At 39.7% G+C, this 21,809-nt stretch overlaps 1 protein-coding gene across 2 annotated transcripts in view; it reads left to right on the top strand.

The window, feature by feature from the left end:
• LOC147310011 (thyrotropin-releasing hormone-degrading ectoenzyme-like) overlaps nt 1–21,809 on the top strand; it is a 287,532-nt gene that overhangs the window by 192,567 nt on the left and 73,156 nt on the right. For both annotated transcript variants that reach the window (XM_086270080.1, XM_086270081.1), the window contains exon 6: nt 17,815–17,928. In XM_086270080.1, coding sequence (XP_086126206.1) covers nt 17,815–17,928 — 114 coding nt within the window. The remainder of the gene's footprint in view (nt 1–17,814; nt 17,929–21,809) is intronic.

Here is a 21,809-nt window from a genome sequence, read left to right as displayed (position 1 = left end):
GAAGTTCATACACATAAAGACCTCTTATAACAAGATTACTGCGTCTTTCTGTACGATGGCCACTTATCAGCAAGCCTTAGAGTCTAAACAAGGTGATGTGATTGCACCTTTTTCTTCCTATTGGTTATTGAATGCGTTGTGGTGGAAATAGTAAAAAAATAAATAAAAAAGGTGCAGTAGTGCAAAGGTGGACCTTCTGGCAGCAGCTATAGATGATTTTGACTGTGCAGACAACCCTTCACTTCACTCAAACATTAATGAATACTAACAGGTCCTGCAGTATGTATGAAGTTGTAAACTGCACTAAAAATAGTCCAATAATACTGAAATGAGTTGGTCCAGGACATGGAGAATAACCAAGATGAGAGATTATGGCGATAAGTGGTCAGACGAAATAAAGGATCGGGCAATGTTGGAACAACCTAAGGAGGAATTTGAGAGGAAGATATTAAAGAAGAAATTCACTTTCCTCAAGGAAAATGAAAGAAAAGCAGACCACCGAACACCTAGTTTAGGGATGTGGAAGGAAAGGTGCAAAAATAAGGTCAGTCCTACAGCACCCTCAAAACAATTGCAAAAGACAGAAGTGGGATAGCAGTGAAATAATCAATGACCTCTGCTGCTCTTAGGTCCAAAGGGCACGTCAAGTTACACTGCAGTGTTTTTCACAAGCTGCTCTCTCAGTCAGGTCCCTGGAGTCACTGTGGTTCTTAGGATAAATATGAATTCTGATTATTAACATTAAAGAGAATGAAAAACAGCAAATGGGCTGATTTGTTTAAACATTTGGGCTTGATTTGACTCTGTGATCACTCAGACCTGGTCCTCATGGAGACACATGCATGCACTGTGCACGTGTGTGTGTGTGTGTGTGTGTGTGTGTGTGTGTCCTGAAGCTGTCAGGCTGTATATTTTTCTCTGCAGTGTTTTGGTTCAAAGAGGATAATTTATTACTGCAGTCCATGTTTGCATACAGTTCATTACAATAGAAGGAGCCATAAATCAACTCATTGTTTGCTCCCGCTCTACCTGTCTCTCTCTTTCTGTTTCCCTTTATTCTTGCTGCTCTTCTTCCTTTCTTTCCTTTCCCTCTGAGTTTTTCATTTATATTTACCTCACACTAACATTCAGCTGTCCTTGTCTATCAGTTCAGCCTGGAGTCGCAGAATGATTTCCTCCATCTGCAGTTGTTTCCTGTCTTCTTTGACCTTTGTCCACTGACCTCTTGACCATCAGTTGTGATGCTGCTGATGTGGGAAGTCTGTGGAAAGTTTTAAAGTCCAGATAATCGAATATTCTTGAGTTCCAAAAAGTCAAGCTCAGCCCCAGTTATGGCAGCTATGACACCAGCCGGTGGCTCAGCTCCTACCCTTTGGGTTCCACATCTCATACAGGCTGTAATACTTAAATGTCTTTCTGCTTTCTCTGCAAAGTAACTACAACATTAACTTCATTGTAAAGCACAGACTGTTTAATAAAAAAAAATCCATGATAAATAATCTTAAAGCAGTAATAAGTATGTGTACAGCCTGGTATTCATTCAGATCTGTGTACCATGTTCAACTGACAGGAAAGATTGAATCACTGAGTGATAAGCAGAGTACGTGACCATGACCATCATGCACAGACTTCAGAGATTTGGTAGATTAGAAAACACAGAACATTAAAAAAAATACAGTCGGCAAAAAGCATAACATTGTAATGGAATAACAGATGAGCTGTTATAGATGAGACATGTTGTATGAAGAGCTTTGAGTGCTCAAGTAAAGCAGAAAAGTGAATAAGCGAGTCCATACTAAGAGTCTCAGTGCTGGCTTTCAGACAGCAGGGCCAAAAAGTTGAAAGCTGCTGCTACACCTCCCAGCCATGTTTGCAGTTAGTAATATGACCTGCTGTGTGATTAATTGTGCTGACAGACCATCCAAGAAGTCTGTGCTCTGGCTCTAATGAGTGAAATACTTGTATTTGATTTTTCTGTTACTGGGTACTAATGAGCAGGTTTCACTCATGCTGTTCATGATTGAAACTTGCTAACACAACCTGCAAGTCTGAGCTGATATCTCCACACACCCATGCAAATGTGGTCACTTCCAGCTCCAATAACCTAACAGCCAAAATGCTAACCGTGAATCTTCAAAAACACCATGTATATCTGCACTGAGCTGTCTGCATGTCTATCCCATCACACCATATGAAAAGAAAAACCAGTATGTTAAAATTGCAGAGTTAATCCTAAAAAAGTGTAAATTTGTCAGTGCCTTTAAAAAAACAGTAGAATCACAGTAGATTCAAAAACAAAAAAAAGGACGTCTGCAGAGCAGTTTTTGACGTGTTGGCAGAACATCTACAAAAATTTCTTTTTGATTGTTATTTTGCTAAGCATATCAGCTTCTTCCAGGTTATTTATTAACACATAATTACAGTTTTTTACAGACGCTAGGACACATTTCTCAATACTTAGGTCACGTTTGCAAAACTCCTCACACAGTGAGCACAACAGAAGTCTATGTGGGCAAAACTGAGGACCAGTTATCATTGTTTTGGCACAAAATGCATTCAATGACTACATCTCTCAAATTTCATGAATTATCTTCTCACTCAGACACAACAACTGCCAAAAACCTTTGTACGTACAGGACATTTTGCATGTGCTTACATACTGTTTTCAAAACTGTTAAACTTATGGCCAAAACAATAACACAATGCAAAACTTGAAAAGACAGCAAAATCCAACAGCAATATTTTACTGAAACATATTTTAAATCTAAAAATGCAGTTTAACCAGCCACAGCTGATTCTCATTGTAGATGAACATCTACACAGGTGTTACTCCTTCAATCTTTCAACTCCTTCAATTCTGGCAGCCAGAAGATTCTTTCCTAGGTGTGTTGCCCTAGATGACATAAGATGTGATGTGGATGAGAACCTGTGGCCAAATGGAGAAGACCGAGTAGATTAGCATTACTATTGTATGTGTATCAGTGGATGGTGTGTATACAAATTCTTGTATTTTGGGATTACTTAGTGCAAAAATAATAAAAATACATAAACAAATATTGACGAATTCTGCATGATGTCTGATTCATTCCAGTAACATATATTGAAATTATAAACAGAGATGTGTCCTTGTTTTACACAAGAAAACACTGTGTAATGCTACATGTTGTTAGTGTTTTTTAGGTCATTGTTTTGTGGGTGACAAAGTGTGTTTGTCGGCTGTCAACCTTTGCTAGTGTTCTGGAAGAATGAGTTTATTTGAGACCTGAATGAAGTGTTTTGGTAGTTGTAGTGCATTTTGAATGTGAAATGAACTGCTTTGCCAAGCTGACGGTCAGTTAGGAGGATTGTGTGAAGAGTTTTGCAAAAGTGACCTAAGTATTGAGAAATGTGTCCTAGCGTCTGTAAAAAACTGTAACGTGCATACATGAAATTGTCTTTTTGTTTTTTTTCTGAACTACTGAGGAAAATCTTTTCTTCAGATGCTTTATTAATCTGTCTGCCCACAGCCTCCTGTGCTGTTCCACTACTGAAGGACAGGAGGGTTTAATCAATAATAATGTGTGAGAGGAATACAGTTATATTTAGCCTTGTATGTGTGTGTGTGTGTGTGTGTGTGTGTGTGTGTGTGTGTGTGTGTGTGTGTGTAGATGTGTGTGTTTGTCGTGTTTGCGTTGAGCTGCCTCCTGCTCATGTCCGAGGCTAATTAACAGACCATAAACAAACATCTAACACCCCGTGTGGGTTTCCTTTTGTGAGTGTGTCCACATTTGTGTCTGTTCAAGGCTTATTAGGAAGCCTGAACACACTCCTGCAGTTGCTACACAGTGGGCGATCACACACATACTCTACATACACACATTTAAAAACCTCACATTAAATAGCTATAATGAACCTCAACCACAGTGACGGGTGTATGCTCTGTGTAAATGTGTGCATGAACTGCTGTGCACTGTGAAGGGATGAACTGAAAACCAAAGGCAAAAAAAAGTCGTTTCATATGTATTTGGAAAAAATATATTTTTCCCCTCTCTGTTCTCAGCTTGATGCTCCATAACACACCTTACATCAGGTAGCTTCAAGGTGAGACTAATACTGGAAACTGGTAGGAGTACAAATAATAAGTCCAAATTTATTGAGAAAGGCCTTTCACTGACAGGTAGTCACAAAACACTGAAGAACAAAACACAGTAAAATTGTCGAATTTAGGAAAGAGTGAGGATCCCAAATGGAGATTTGTAGACTGGGATTAAATAGAAACAAGTTTTTTTAAAGGCAAAATACATACATACATACATACATGCATAATGCCAGGCAAACGCTAGTCCATCCATCCATCCATTCGCTTCAACTTATCCTTTTCAGGGTCGCGGGGGGTGCTGGAGCCTATCCCAGCTGTCATAGGGCGAGAGGCAGGGTACACCCTGGACAGGTCGCCAGTCTGTTGCAGGGCCAACACACAGGGACAGACAACCATTCGCACTCACATTCACTCGCACATTCACACCTATGGGCAATTTGGATTAACCAATTAACCTATCCCTACTAACTGCATGTCTTTGGACGGTGGGAGGAAGCCAGAGTACCCGGAAGGAACCCACGCAAACACGGGGAGAACATGCAAACTCCATACAGAAAGACCCCGGCCTGATGGTGGAATTGAACTCAGGACCTTCTGCTGTACGGCAAAAGTGCTAACCACTGTGCTGCAAACGCTAGTATTCTTATGTATACTAGGAAGTTAGGAAACCATAAGACTACAGAAACCAGGACCAGTAATGGAACAGGATGAGCTGAGGGCTAGAGACACAGGATAATCAGGGAGATGGGGAAACTATAGGGAACACTCCTGGAACTAATCAGGGAAAATAAAACTGAATACTAAACAAACAAGACAAAGTTTACCAAAATAAAACAGGAAAAGCTAAAATGACACAATAGGAAACACCTAACATGAAGGCCAAGCAAGGTACAAGTGAACATTAAACCAAAAACAAAATACTAAACTGAGACTACAAAACCAACAACATCCGTAACTGAGGATGAATAACAAGAAATACAAAATGGTGAAAAACCAAACAGGAAGCAAAGGGAACATTATGGATGTTAAACGGAACTGAATGCTCGATCAAGAACCCGAATCATAACAAAATTGAAAAAGACGTAAATCCAATCTTTTAATTTTAATAAGTTAAGGCATATCTGCATTGATTGACTGAAGCTCTCAGTTTTTTGTGTTTTTGGAGCATTTTTCTTGTATTAATTCGAACATCTCTTTGTCTGTCGATGAAGCGTACTAATCAGGTTTGCAAGTGTTAGCTAATAATTCAGCACTTTATCTTGACAAACACTTGATGGCGATTCCTCCACAGCTGAGAAAAGTCTTTTTCAGCAACACCAAGTTTTTGGAACTTAGCGATCCTGAAACTTTATATCAGATGAGCTGTGTAAAAAAACTAAAGCATTGCCTTAGTGTTGCAAATGTTAACTAGAGCACCAAATATGTATTACTCTCTCACTGAATATAGTCCCCAACAAGTGCCCTATAATCTGCTGTTTGAATGAAGTTCTGGGTAAAAAAGACAGAGCCCAGCTGTTTTGGGGAAATTGCTGAGCCTGTAACCCAAATTAATGATTTCAAATGTGCTGTTTCTAAAAGTGTCCTAGAGCTGTTAATGTTAACTGGAGCACCAAATGTGTATTACTGCTCACATAAAAATGGCTCCTGTTTGATTAATATTTAGCTGAAACAACAGTGCCCAGCTGTTTTTTAAGAAAGGACTCAACCTTTATGTTTTAAAATGGACGATATTAAGATGTTTCTAAACATCTGTGTGCGCATCCAGAACCTTTTCAGGTTAAAGTCTAGGAAAGTCCCGTTGAAAGTTTTCAGAATGGAATAATAAATTGTAGCTTTTCGTGTCAGTTTGTGTATTTTTTTTATTGTATTCACAGTTGCTCTGAGGTTGAGTTGTGGTTAATTAGAAGTCATACGCAGGTAAGTATGTTTCCCTCTTTCAGTCTGTCTTCAGGCTCAGGAACTTTCCTTTGATTGGCTCTGACAGAACACATCAAAAAACACAGACACACTGTTGCAGTGAGTTCAATGTGCAGTTTCTTCTGCAGTAAATTAAAAGTTGTGACAGTTTTCTTTTTTTTCTCATCCAGCAGCATCAATTTGAACTGCATGCACTTGTAGACTCGATAATGGAAGTGTGGCGGGACTGTCAGGGAAACAATGGGAATTACAGAGCTGTGCACATGCTTTGTCTGACAAACTGTCACCTGAACCCGCCCTCTCTCTTTGCTCACTGTCACACAACCATCATCAATAAATTACTGTAAGCTTAAGCTAACAACAGCAGCTCCGACTCTCTGATGGCAGAAGTTCTTGCCAACACATGAAGAGGAGACTTCCAGTACATTGCACTCAGCTGTGTTATTTGAAACTTGTCAGAGATGGGGCCAATTGTGACTCAGCATTATTTTTTTGGCATAAAAACAGGGAAAGAAAATCAATTACATTTCAGTATAAAGCCCTCAGGTGTCAGCTATCTATCTTGGCTTGTGCCATCTGCACTGTTCTGGGTTTAGAAAATCTGCAGTGAAGCTTTTGGCTCATCCAGCTGATCTATGTGTTTCAGTTCAGAGCTTCAGAACTTGATATCACGCCTGTCGGTATGGATTGGCAGCACATGGTGCCCTTTGGTGTCAGCCAGTGCAATTTGATTTGTTTTGCTTTCACACATGTTTAGTTAGGGTGCAAAAACTACTTGTCATGTTTAGGAAACGATTGTGGTTTGGGTTCACTTCTTTCACTAAGGTGTCCCTTTTGTTCCCACACACTATGCAACAAGTTGGGAATGAATACAATTAAACTTGTGTAATGCAGGGCCCTGAGAATAATAATGGACTGGTTCAACTGGTCTAGAGCTTTGCAGGCAACTTTTAGAACTGGTCTATGTACAATTAGACTTGTGTTGAAATAATCTAGAACGTTTTATAACTCAGCTCAGTCAGTTTAGAACTCTGTGCCATGCTTATTAGACTGGATCTACCTTATCCAAAGTCTATCCAACAAACTTTTGAGCTAAGATATAGTTGGTCCAGAGAAAGCAAAGAACCTTAAACCATGTCCACAATTCTCATAACTTGTCAGGCTGCTAGCTGCTGTGTTTGCTGCAGATTCAACAGCCCAAGAAGTCTGTAGGGATGATGCTGTCTGTCCCGAATCAACTTGAACAGAAAAGCTTGTCTGTTAAGCCAAGTTGGTCCACATACAGAAGATTGCTTATTCCTGTTCCAACTGGCACGAAAAATTACAGCAAAGTCCAGTTGGTCCAAAACTCTATAAGGCAGCTCCAACTGCATCAGTATGCAAGTGGTGTGCAGTTTTATGTAATCCCTCATTCATATGTGGTCCATATTTCAGGTTAAAGTGGCCAGGAGTTTTGCAGTAAGCTCTAAGGCTATGGACCAGTTATCTCAGAATACTTCTGGCAGCTTCTTACAACACGTGCTGTGGTCCAGATGCAACTTATCCAGATGCATCTGAGATCTTTTTTCCATTGCCTGTTGGTCTTTAGCATAGGCTATTATCCAAAATCAAATTTCAAAATTTACCACCATTTGGCCTGTGGCCACTGTTTAATCCCCAAACAAACAGGATTCGCATAAAGATTAATTAAGCAGGAGGTTTGAGAGTTTGTTGTGACTGTTGTTGACAGCGCTAATTTCAAATTCAGCCAGTCAGGGTATAAGACCTTGTGAAATTCTCACTAGGTTCACAGATGTGGAGATGTAAACAATATTTGTGCCAAATGACAACCAAGAGTCATTTGGTGTTGGCTGCCATAGAGCCGTGAGGAGCTCCATCCAAACAGAAAGTGAAAATCAGATTCAGTCCCTCTGCTCAAGTGAGGGATGAATATTTATCAGTGAGGGTCAGGCGGAGGGAGGAGAGGAAGAAGACGATGATCAAAGGCGCAGTTCTGCTTTGTTCTAAAGGAGGGGAGAGATGGAAAGAAAGAGAGGAAAAACAAAGGTGAAGGAAGGAAAGAACGAATCTGTTAAAAAAACAAGTGTTTTTATTATGTTTTAGTGCATTGTTGCATGATCACTTTGATGCATGTAAGATTTTTCAAACCATGGCAGCAACCTTAATTTCATTTCTAAAAATAGGTTAGTCCATTATACTGCTAAAGTAACTTGGTTCCCCCAAACAACTACTTTTCATCTGTGAAAATTTCACTCAGCAAGACATGAGCTGTACTTAACATACTAAACATACAGCATTCATCAGAGTGCCACTTTACCTGTATTAAGGATTATTTAGCTGCTGGGAATTCCTGGGTATACCCAGAGAGCAAGGTTTCCAGATGGTGTACACAAGGTTAGAAGAATAATACAATCTCATGTGGTTGTTGATTGGTGGAAATAGCATTTACTTAACCAATAGCCTAGATGCTTGGCTGCCCAGATAACAGTACAATTGGCATGGAGGAGTTTAAGTGTCTCAGCGTCTTGTTCATCAGTGATAGCAGTTTTGCAGGAGGATGACAGATGGATTGGTGTGAGTTCTGGCTAGTTAACCAAAGAAGGAAATCGGGACTTTAAGCAGGACAAACATGGTACTCCACCACCAGTGGGGTAGTTCTCTACACCAGTACTACGTGGAGTACTCCGCATATGTGGAAGGAAATGTATGCGAAGGGAAAGATGCACAAGGAGCTCAGTTCTTTGGAATGGAGTCAGAGTAGACTTATTACACCTCAACATTAAATGGAACCAGCTAAGGTAGCTCCCGATTGCCTTTTTGATGAGGTGTTTTGGGAGTGGACACACTGGAGAGATTACATCCCTTGGAAGACTTGGGAATGCTTAGCTGTCCCAATAGAAGAGGTGGGGGAAGCCAATGGAGAGAGAGATCTGGGCTTTTCTGCTTAGACATGAATGGAAAAAGATTCAGTTTTCTGTAGTACATAGACAGATCTATGTACTACAGAAAAAAGTTATTCCCACCTTCATATGAAAGTACCCTTTGTGTCAACTGAGAAAAAGTACCAAACAGCTAACCAGCTAGTTCTACACTTGGTAGTTACTTACCAATAGATTTTTAGGTCTGCAGAGTAAAGTCAAAGCAGAATTGGGCAACTCCACTGATTGCAAAAGTAAGTCAGATTGTGCAGAATTTAATGAGGACATTATAGATCTTTTCCAGAAAAGTCTCAGCAGCTAATTTTAAGTCATATTTGAAACTACAAGTTGCCCGTTACGCAAATTCCAGTTATTTTTAGAGTAAAAATGCCAATAAAGCACATTAAGTTTTAAGGTACAGGTTTATAGCTACCTTGTGATTAACAAGTCACTATAATATGAGGAAAACCTAAGATGTTGAACTTTACAGCTAAGCTCAACTGTAAAATCAAAGGTGGTCCATTTTTGTTTCCTACCTTGATTGTAACGAAGAAACTAGTTACATGTAACTGTTTTATATCACAAACAAATTTGCCTTGCCAGAATCTGCAATGCTTGCTGTAAGCCAGCTCTACAAATGAAGGTACTCATATCACCTGACAAGAATACTTCTCAGTGCTTGGTATTTGTCTGTGTTTTCTTTCTACAATTAGAAATGTGCTTTAACGTAGAATGGAATAATGAGTGCTTTTTATTCTTTTTGTCGAGACTGCAGACCAAAGCTTGTTTACTCAGAGGGCAAAAAGCTCAGTGAAAAACATGAGGAAACTTTTAGTTTAGACTAGTTCAAAACATATATTAAAAATTAAGTAATTTAAATCATCAAATTTTCATAACTGAGAGGGTAAGTGGTCTGCTATAATCTATCATATTTCAAAAGGAAACCATGCAACATTGCTCATCAATACCATAGAAACTTCCACACAAGACACCCCAAAAAGCCAGATGATCTGATTAGATTGTGGAACACCTGTCTGCATAGATTTGCATATTAATGAGAGAACAATGATCTCCCAGAAATTGCTTAAACTCCTTTATACTTTAACAAGTTCAAATTGATACCAGATGTGTAGCATTGCCTATGAGCTAATTAGCTTAATTAGCAGGAAACGGATAACTAAAGAACAATATGTACCAGAGTAGATGATGGGATTACATTTTGTTTGGCCTCGCTACATGGATTTGCATATTAATGAGGTAAAATTGTTTTAAAGCTTAGCATCGTTGATGACAAATTACTTCGTTTTTGTGACCGTACTCTTTTCTTGTGGTGGGACATAAGGAGATCTAAGCACTGTTTGTTGTACTTTATTAGCTATCTGTAACAACTAGAAAGGAAACATGAAGTGGCTGTTGATTCCAGTTCTGTGTTATCGATACTGTTTGATCATTTTCTGAACTCTGGGGCTAATATAACCATTTCACAGCCATCTTTGGATAGGGACTGGGCAAGTTCACCTTTCCTGAGCAATCCTTAAAACAAACATTGATTTCTGTGTTTCTGCTTTGCATTCATGCATTTGTCTCTGTCACTTTCTCAGCTTTTACTAAATTTAAAAGCCAGACACCATGTACCATCTCTCTATGCCTCCTTTTACTGACTCATCATCTTTATTCCTGATGTTGGACTTTTCTTTCCTGCATCTTGAGCCTCAGCAGTCTTTAGTTTCAGCTTTGAATGTTTTCTTTTTTTGGCTTCCCTTGCTGCACTTTATGAACAACCCCACCTACCTACAATTCATGTGTTTAACCATGGAAACAGCATAACCATGGCAACCCGAGTCAACCCCCCTCTCCCTCTCGGCAGAAATGGCTGACCCACCAGAGGCGTTTTTGTGTTTTAATGAGGCTGAAACACCATGAGAGACGACAGAAAAGCTAATGAAGACAAGTGCGTTAAAAAAAAATACAGAAGTTGTCATTTTTAATTAGCAGAGAAGTCGTAACAAGTATGGAGGATTAGTTCTTGTCATTGGGTCTGTCACCATGAAAGGAAAAAAATCTCTGCAGTGTAAAAATTAATTATATTTTCTCTTTGTCAAAAAGCTTGAACAAACTACACCAGGATGAATCAGCATGATGGGAGCTGAAAACTTACTGACCCACTTCCACCGTTATCAACCAGCTGGATAAAAAGTGAAATCCTTTTAAAGCAGGAGAACAGAGAATCAAATGTAAACTGTCATGTTTAATAGAAGAGCAACTCAGCAGCAGTTTGTCTGATAGAGCAAAAATCAAAGGGATTTTACTGCAGACTAGAAACTCGTTCTTTGATCAGAATCTTTATTCTTTTAACAGAAAAATACACAAACTTCCCTAATTTCTGTTGGTGGACAAAACCAGTCTATCGTTTGTTTGTTTTTTTAATTTATCCTTTCACAGCAGAGATTTTTCCTGCATGCACCATCATGAACTACCAACCATCACATGCAGTGTGTTTTGTGGCAATAAATTAAACTAAACTCAACTGTAAAAATGTTTGAGGCTGAGGATAGCTAGCTTTGACTGCCACCCAATCCACAAGGCCTCCCGGGTGCTTTGGTGAGATGTTTCAGTCATGTCCTACTATGAGAAGTCTCTAGGTGCTGACCTAGTGAATGAGTAGAGAGATTAAATCTCTCTGTTGACTTTGGCTCTCACTTGAAAGAGCTGGAGGAGATGGCTGACGAAAGGTAGATCTGGGCATGTCCCCTTAAACTGCTGCAACCCTGCGACCTGGACCTGGATAAGCATTAGAGGATGGCTGCATACTGTTTAGTTTTAACTTTAGGATCACAGGTACCAACCTCATTATTTGAAATTCTTGCCATTTTTGTAATATAAGCACCCACTATCATAACAATACATATGGGAAAGTGCAACAGCTCCCCTTTAAACAGCCCATTTCCATTTGATTTGTGAAAACAGGCTTTCATTTCTGATTAAGTCTCTTCATCAGCTAACGATCTGAATTCAGAGTCTAAGAATAGCCTGATGCAAATCTGAGGCAAATGCATTATTTATGATTTCGGGGCTGTATAAATAAAATTCATTTGGCTTGCATCAACTTCTTTACTCCCAAACATCTATCTAAACAGCAGGGAGTAGTGGAAGTGGAAGTAATGATAATGGGATAATAGCACTGCATAAATTTACATGTAGAATTTCTACCACACAATTATCTTTATTGTATTAAATAACAATGACAAAGGAGGACTCAATGACAAGAAATCACTGTTTACAAATGCCAATATAGTGCTTGGCACACAGCCGTAATCCCTGTCACAACCATTTAATGCTGCTGCCTCACAAACTAGCAAACATACAAGCAATCCACATTAATATAGTTAGTGCTAAACCCGATAAGAGAGTCAGATAATGAGGAAATATAAATTAAATGTCACTCTACTCATTCACTTCCTCCAACAACAAATCAAGCTAAATAGAGAGAAGACTGACAATTTAGGGGAAGATTAAAAAAAAATCAGATTTGACTTTATTTAGTCCTTCCCGTGGAAAAACAACACCAAACTGAACAGCAGCGACTAACAATAATAAAGAGGGAATAAATTAAACTTACTCCCTTTAACCAAACCTCTTTGCTTCCTGCACTACAACAGGAAGTTAATTCCTTAACTTAATTAACGATAGTGGGACGACTGGACAAGAATTTGTCCCTTCCTGCAACACAACAGCTGGAGCTTGGAGACAAAAATAGGACTACATGAATAAATCTGTTGGCTCCGCCCCACTGAAACATAACCAAACATCACAGAGTCACAGTCATGAACATGAATGAATTAATAGTCTGGTTACGTTCCAGCATCTGTGTGAGTATCGAGAGGAAGCAGCGACCTCGCACTCCTCCTGATGTGAGTACAACTTCATCTGGCACTGGTTTTCCATCCTATAAACTGCAGCCGTCCCCGCTGTGACTCTAGCTCCGCCTCAGGAAGTTGAACCAGTGTCTGTTGAGCCAGGCATCGGAAGCAGCCAGCTGACCAGCCTGCCAGCTCCCCACAGGGTGGTCGGTTTGAATCCCTGCCCAGACACAGACACAACCTGCCAGAGAGTGAGAGAAAGGAGTTAGTATGCATGTCTGGACACATTCTTCAGCTTCACCATATCTACAGGGTGTGTGTGTGTGTGTGTCCATGCAGGTGAAGAGGTGAATTCCCTCCAAACTGTGCAGGCTTACAGAGCTGAGAAGAAGTGTGCTTCAAAAATATAATGTCACAAAGAGTTTCTATTTTGTCCTCATAAAAAATGCAGTAAAAAGGGAAAATCAGTCAAATGCGTATTTGGTCTATCCAACCTCTGGCTTTAATGGCAGCAGTGCTTCTAAGGACACTTTCACATGTTTACACAAAGGGACTGAAAGTATCAGTGAGCCACTTTCTCTGCAAAATGATCTCAGAACAAGACACAGAAACTAGAGTGAAATATGATTTAATAAATACAATATGCAGGAATTCCAATCGGTTACTCTTAAAAATTGTTTTCCTGAAGCGCACCCGCAGCTCATTAAGATTTCAGACATGCTGTGCAATATATTTAGAAGCATGACGGGGAAGAAAAAAGACTAAAACCAAGTAAAATATTTATTTAAAAAAAAAAAAAAGCAGGCGCTGACCAAATTACTTTTTACTCACAGCAGATGTACTGACAAGAATTCTTAGACTAAGTAACACGGTAAAAAAAGACTCAAGGGCATTACAAAACCTAACCACATAAATATAAAATGAAGCCAGATCAAAAAAATAGAGTAAAAATGTATATAAAAATAACTAAATTCATATCTGAAATTAGTTCTGCTACAGTTAAACTTAGCTTGTATGTTTTACTAGATCCTGAATGTGGTTAATCAGACGGGATTTTAAATCTCGTCTGATTAACCACCGCTCACCACCCTGCAGGTGGGTAGTTTTACAGCTGCACAACCCACGTGCACCCTGTCCCCACCGTTTTTATACATCATGTGCTTTCCCTGCCATGTGGGACATACTGCTAAATATAAATATCTACAAATGTCAACAACACTTTCAAAATTAATTCTATTTTTCAGTTGTAACCACTCAAAGTAAAGCAGCTGTATTTTAAACCAGCTAAGATTAGGTTGCTGTGGTTAACAATATTACAGGGGGGTTCCTGGTTGGCTTCAGCCTTTATTTGTGGACTTGTGGCCTGTTCTCCCCATCCTTGTGTGGGTTTGCTCCAGGTGTTCCTGTTATCTCCCCCAGCAAGATTTCCTTGTTAGGCTAATTGGATCAGTTAATTCAGCCTTTCCTGAGTCTACCCTGCTCCGTTTAATATGATATAGGAGTAAGGTTTGGCTGTGTTACACCCACATCCTCAACAAGCACATTAAAATAACAACTAGAAAAGCCTTTCCAATTTAGTCTAAAACATGCATTTTGGTCTTGCTGATCTTCTGTCATAAGTTTTCAATTCCGGTATGCCAAACAAACAAGAAATCTATAAGAAGGGGCTAATTGCTAATCAAACCCGACCAATAACAGCCCCCATCACTACTGACCAGGCTGCTAGTCTAGTGAAGTTAAGGAGGAAATATCAATTCCTATAAATCTGTATGTATTTATAGACGTTTAGGACATTGTACTGGGAGCACAGTCGACACATATAGAACCTCATTTGATTCTAATTACTGAACTGTCACTAACATTAGTGTTGTTTTACATCATTTGAAACTTTGACATGTTTTTAGTACACTTTGAAACTTGAGCCCATGATCTCAAAAGGAAATTATTCTCTGAGATCAGAGAGTATGGGAGGCTAGACCTGTGTGCCCATCGACTTCTTCAACTGAAAGTCTTTACGCAGCTGCAGGAGTCGCCCTCTGCAGGCCATTAGAAAGAACGCAGGTTTAAGCCATTTCTGAGCATGTTTGCTTTTCAGACCCAGAAGCTGCATCTGTTCTGTTGTTAGAATCTATGGAAAGAAGCCATAAAATGGCATTTTAACTGCTCTACGCACTAGTAGACAATACTAAATGAGATAGAAAGCAGCAAAGACTCATGATTAACAATAAAGGCAAGAAAAGAACACAGATGTAAATCATCGACCAGCAAGAGTCACAAAACGCCTGAGTCAGCATTGCAGTGTGCAGATGTTTTTGTCCTTTCAGCCCCAATGATTAACTTGGTTTCAATCCTGCCCTTCATTATATTTAGTAATTTCTGCTTTGACAATTTTACAAGATGTCTTCAAAAAGAGCTGCAGCATCTCCACCACCTGGGAGCGTTTGATTATCTGCCTCATATGCCGCACTCGACTGAAGTAGGTTTCCTCGCCCCTGCTGCCACATAAAGAGGGCCAGCCTCTGTTTTTTGGTGAAGGCGGATGCTCAATGTTCCTCCTTCACTTCTGAAACAAATAAAAAACCCTGGTCATTAATTTCTGATGCACTGAGCTCTCGCTCTGCAGGGTGACAGCATCTGTTGAAAGCTCCAGTAACTAATTGCATGAAAGGCAGTTCTGTTGCTGTTGGTCAGGGGATTAGCTTTTGTGCCCTTTTTGATTTATATGGAAAGACTTATAACACCACACTGCATAATTAAGTCTGACTTTTTTCAGCTGCTTGCAGATTTACCCAAAAACACTGAACACACACACACACACACACACACACATATGCACAGTCTAGGTACTTCTCTGCTTGACCACACAAACTTTGATCAGTTGAAGGACAATTTACTGCAGACATGCTGCCAAACGTACAGTCTCACACTCACTGTGCTGATGTATCAAAACTGCAGTGTGTGCTGTTTCTACAGATGGAACTTTAATCAGGGTTTAAAGGAAATTTGAGGTAAACTTTTTTTCTTTGTGCGTCTGAAGATTTAAAGGGAACGCTCAGACTCAGAAACAAAGCTGGTAGAGACGCCTGTTTGTTCCCCACCGTTTTCATTCAAACTGCGTCGCCAGGAAACCGCTTGGATCCAATAAATTACTCCTGTGGCTGCGCGTTTCGCTATCAGCAAAGTTCACTCTATTTTCTTACGTGCTCTGCCTTTATTAGACTTCACTGCTGGTTTACTCTGACGAGGCTCCGAGGCAGCTTGAGAAAAGGCTAACAGTCCAATCAGGTGGTAGCATGCCAGCTGAATGAGAGCCAAAGCCTCCCCTTCCTTTGTCACACTTTGGAGCAACGTTGTTGGTTGCCCTATGGTGTTGTTGATGAGTGAACCTGCCTCATCACATCAGCTCAGAGCAGGCGAGGAAGCCAAGTCAGTCCTTCAGGAGGGGCAGGACTTGGAAGGCCGTACTCTCCCTGCTCAGAATTTGTCTGGATTTAATTGGATTTTCTTTCCTATGCACAACAAAAACAGTTTTGTATGTTCTAAAGATGGAATATGAAATTTTATTCATTCTACAGGAGTGGTTGAAGAGCTGGTAATAAACTAATCTTGGACATATTGGACTAAAACCACTATGAAAATTCTGTGACTGTGGCATCAGCATTAGGTTTTTGATTTTTACATAAATATCTTAACAAATATTGGATAAGTTGAAGATTAATTGGCTGTATCTAAATGTATGATACATATCTCTTAGTAACTTTCTGAAACACACAAATTCACACCTACTTCACGGTGTGACTGTGGAACTCAGAGTGGATTATTTGTGGCAATTTTCATGCACACAACTCAATGAAACACAATCTGTTTTTGCATAATTTCAGCAATTTTGAACTTCACTCTAAAAGTAAAACGACCAGCTTTAAGAGATAAAATGATGGACATTAGTAATAAATTGCTTCATACCACATAAGCAGCAATTTCATGCAAACATGACTAAACTTTCATATTCGAGTAGAGGACATGTGTACATCAAGCTGCAGCATCTGGAACTGAAAAATGAAGCTCATGCAAATGCCATCCATCCATCCATCCATCCATTCGCTTCCGCTTATCCTTTTCAGGGTCTCGGGGGGCGCTGGAGCCTATCCCAGCTGTCATAGGGCGAAAGGCGGGGTACACCTTGGACAGGTCGCCAGTCTGTCGCAGGGCCAACACACAGGGACAGACAACCATTCACACTCACATTCACTCGCACATTCACACCTAGTGGCAATTTGGATTATCCAATTAACCTATCCCCACAAGCTGCATGTCTTTGGACGGTGGGAGGAAGCCGGAGTACCCGGAGAGAACCCACGCAAACACGGGGAGAACATGCAAACTCCACACAGAAAGACCCCGGCCTGATGGTGGAATTGAACTCAGGACCTTCTTGCTGTGCGGCAACAGTGCTAACCACCGTGCCACCGTGCTGCCCAAATTGTAAAAAAAAAATTGTAATTCTCAATTGGGCAGTCGAGGCTGGCTGCGAAAATAAACATGTTTACATCCAGGTACAAAAAACAGCATTGGTCTATTTAACTGCTTTATCCCTTAATCAAAACTCTACAGAGGGTGAATTTTTATTTAACTCACCCTTTTAAATGATATTGACATAAGTATGGCATTAACTACATCTATTTTAATACGTGGCTCTTTATTTTTAGAGGCTCAAATGCCACTGGACAGTTGATTGAGAGCCGTTTCATGGCCAGGGGGGGCCTATTCTCTCCATAGATTGTGACAAATTAAGCAAAGAAGATCTGTTTCTGTTTCAAAGTAGCGAATTGAGGGAGGCTCTAATAAACCTAGAGGGTAACTCTCACATTGCTAAGCTTAAGCTTTAAACACAGTGCTCTGAAAGCTAACGAGTGATGCTTCATCCATTAGTTGTACACAGTTTATGGTTTGAATATAAGAATGGGTTTCATAAAACAGTTTCATAAGAAATAACTCTTTAAGACATGAAAGCATATGAAATGATTTTGTCTCTGTCTTTCAGTGGTTCGGTGATCTGGTGACTCCAGTGTGGTGGGAGGATGTTTGGCTAAAAGAAGGTTTTGCTCATTTCTTCGAGTACGTCGGCACTGACTTTCTCTTCCCAAAGTGGAACATGGTGAGTGTAAACTTGACTTTTACTTCATTTATGAACAGGTATTAATGTGCCAGCCACACTATACCTTTGTTAGAAAGTTACAAAAAACATTTGTATTTTTCATTAATTTCATCATGACTACTGAAGTCAGAGAAAACTGCCGTTTAATTTGCAGTAATTTGCCAGTATGGCTCTCGTCTGGTACCTCCTGGCCTTTCCACAGATGGGTGAGCAACATCAAAGACAATCGCAGGGTACGGGACAGATCACGCATAGATCACAAGCATGACATGCCATGGCTAGCAGAGGAAGCAGCCAGTGTAGGCAGGTGAAAACAAGATCATTAACCTGTCCTCAGTTAGATTTGCCTGTTGGGTGGGTGCTGGATCAGGATCACAACCACAGGTAAAGCTTAAAAGCACAATGATGCTGCTGGTGGTCAGTGGGATAAACTGAAATTAAAGGTTGGCCATTTTTTAGGTTATTTAATAGAAATATGGATTTTGCACTCATAAATATACATAATTTTATGTAATTATAGAATCTAACAAAAATGTCTTTGAATTAATCCTTAATTAATAACAAACATAGGAATGTGTGCTTGTTTCTGGAGGCTGCCTTGTTGCCCTGCCATCTTGAGGGCGAATGTTGCTGTTAACTGTGTTTTATGTATGGTGCTATAGAGCACATATGTACTATGTCAAACGTGGAGCAGAAGAGAACTTGTAGGTGTTCAAGTGCTATCGGGGCAAATTTTAATTCAGCACCCTGCAACAAAGTGTCTTGATGCATGCACAATCATCCAGGTAAGGAAAACCAAGAAAGCTGATTTTGTTCATCAGCACATAATGTTTTCAGTGGGAGAAACATGTCGACACTCATCCAAGTGACGTCTTCAGTCTCTTGGACCGTTCAGCAAAGAAATAAAAACTTAAAGGGAACAGACATCAAATAAAACCACAGACATGGATAATTCAATAAACAGATAAGTTACATACATGAAAAAAGATACTTAATTGAATCAAATAAAATTAACAAAAAAGAATAGTAAAAATAAAACAAGCCTTGAAGGCATTGTTAATACAGTAGTGCTGGGGTGGGAGGATCAGTCCAGCGTGGATGAGGAATATTTGAATTTGAGCGTAGCAGCTTTCTCATGTTGCATAACATCATTTGTTTTTGTTTTTACAGTTTGAAATCACTGATAAATAATTTGGTTACATTCACATATTATACGTATCCAAGTCCAACAATCAGTAGCGGTTTTTGATACGGGCGACACGGGCGGTTGCCCGGGGCAGCATCGTGGTGGGGGGCGGCATCACAGGCATCGGCAAAAAAAAAAAAAAAAAAAAAAAATTGCTCGTACTCATGCTGCCCCGACATCAGCCAGCACATATTGGGAATGTCATAGGCACCGGTAGGTTTTCTATTGCCCATTTGCTGGGAGTAAGGGCGAGGTGCGCCTGCTGCTTGCGGCACAGGGAGGAGAGGGCGGGGCGGCGGGGGACTTATAATTTGCACTGATGTTTTTCCGGAATTCTATACGCGAAAAATGAGCGCGAGAGCCCTCGGTGCACCTGCTCGCTGCTGAAGTCAAAGTAAACTTTATTGTCATCTTGGCTGCATGCAGTACACTATAGAGAGAGACTAGAGGACGAGACTCCAGTTTCAGCAGTGCAAGTAAACAAACAATATATATATAAGAAGAGTAAGAAAATAAATATACACTTTAGGACTCGGGGTAAAGGGATCAATAACAATTTAAAATTTATATTTTATATTTTGATGATTTAATGTCTCACGCACAACCTGTGGAAAGTGGAAGGAGACCTGCTGCCTCCAAATAGAGCACATTTCATTCATGATGTTTTCATCCATAATGATGTAAATCCAAGCCCATCATGTATTCATGATCTGAATCCTGGGTTGTGTGAAATCCCAGAAATACACCTTAGACAAAGTGAATCTGTGAACTAAGGTGTAGGTCTGTTAGGTTATGTTGTGGTGATCCTCGGGTTGGGGGACTTGTGTTCATACTGGAGTTCAAAATTAAAAAAAATTAAAATAAAAAAAGTTCAAAGCCATCAGGTGCTCAGTTTAGAAAAAATAGAAAAGAAGAGGATGAGAAACGAGCAAAAGATGCAGGTAAGCAGATGTGTCGTTGGATAATGGCAGGTCATCCTGAAACAATCAGAATCAGAATACTTTATTAATCCCTAAGGAAATAATGTGGATTACAGTTGCTCCAAGAAGAAATGGTATAAATACTAACAGTAACAGACTAAACTCCAAACAATACATTATGTTACAGAGTTCAATATTAATTAGTCATTGCCAGTAGTTGATTTGTCCTGTTCTCATTGTATGACGAATTATGATGGCTGTTTGGTAGCCGTTTGCATACAATGCATACTCTCTCTCTCTTCATGTGTGTGAGTGTTTCTCTAGTGAATTTCGACAACAGTTTCATGTTTCATGTTAATGTACAATCCTTAATATGTTTTGTGTGTGTGTGTGTGTGTGTGTGGGGGGGGGGGGGGGGGGTCAGAGGGAGTGTTCGCCCGGGGCGCCAAACAGGACCGCCACTGCCAACAATATTAGATCTGTTTCAAACACCGTTTCACAAACAGCAGCAGCGGAAAACCTACAACAGAACAATTCAGCATATCCTCAACAAGTCACTTCAGTACCGCTGTTTACGAAAGTTACAAGCAACATGTTGAAAACCGCCGAAACATTTCACAAATTGTTCCCAGTTTTCCAAAATTGCAACAGAAATACAGTTCAGAATAAGAAGGGTTTTAAAAAATAGATATTCCGGTTCAAATCGATTTTAGTTTGAATAACACAATATTGATTCATTAAATCTACATCTAAATTCATTTAAATATAAATGTATTTTGCCAGAAATGCCAGAATCTCAGGTTAAAGCTCACAAAAGTGTTTCAACAACCACCAAAGAGTTAAAATACCAAACGATTAAAAAGCAGGTAAACGGATTCTGCGCAAAGATGTACACACAAAGTGCGACCCGACGGCACGTACATGGACACGCTGTTAGTGCTGAAAGCCGATATCTCACAGATTCTGAAGCTGCAGGTTTTGTCATTCTCCAATCAAAATTTCCTGAACCATCAGCAAAAGAAGATCAAAACTATGCTTCACATTTCATAAACATTGTCATGAATTCCCTCTTACTTTGGCTGTTTTGCTTCCACTACGATAAAATCACACTCCTTGCACAGCTCTTTCTCTCTCTCAGTGCACTCAGAGACCAGTTTACCGTCAGAAATCTCTGTTTTCTACATTATTTTCTTGCTTATTACGCACCAGCTTACCGTTGTGTATAGCACAGTCGGTCGCTGTTTTTTTTTTTCTTTTTCAAAAATGACCTCCAACAAGAAAGCCTAACTTCTGCAGTTCAATACGGAAAAAATCTAAACTTTTACAAATTCTGCCAAATTGCAAAACGCTTTGCTGTTTGTCTAATAAAACCTCTGTAACATTACTCTGCTTCACTTCAGCAGCATCAGGTAATGTTCGTCAACCATGTTTATTCATGGTTTTCTTCCATTTTTGATCTACCGCAGAATATTTTTAAGGCAGTGATCTGCTATAAAAAGCCAGGCCAGGAAAATCTCCTTCATGATTTTCTGTGTTTTATCCTCAGTGACTTTAACACAAAGGCATCTGCTGCGATGCTTACACCTCTAAAGTCTCACAAGTGTCAGCGTTGTTTTTTATACATAGATATAAAAATATGGATATGTACTGATTAATGATCACAGTTCTAATATTTCTGACTGTCTGAGTCAAAATTGAATTGAACCGAATCTATTGGAGACCTCGTGAATCGGAATTGAATCAGTGACGATGCCCTAGTTAACAGTTTATGTAGC

Source organism: Aulonocara sp. 'chitande type north' Nkhata Bay, linkage group LG17 (genome assembly GCF_057382095.1).
Source record: "Aulonocara sp. 'chitande type north' Nkhata Bay isolate Kocher_YH1m ecotype deep benthic linkage group LG17, A_spYH_male_GT1.1, whole genome shotgun sequence".
Lineage (NCBI taxonomy): Eukaryota > Metazoa > Chordata > Actinopteri > Cichliformes > Cichlidae > Aulonocara > Aulonocara sp. 'chitande type north' Nkhata Bay.
The sequence above is the reverse complement of the archived record's forward strand: the minus strand, read 5'-3'. Positions and strand labels throughout refer to the sequence as shown.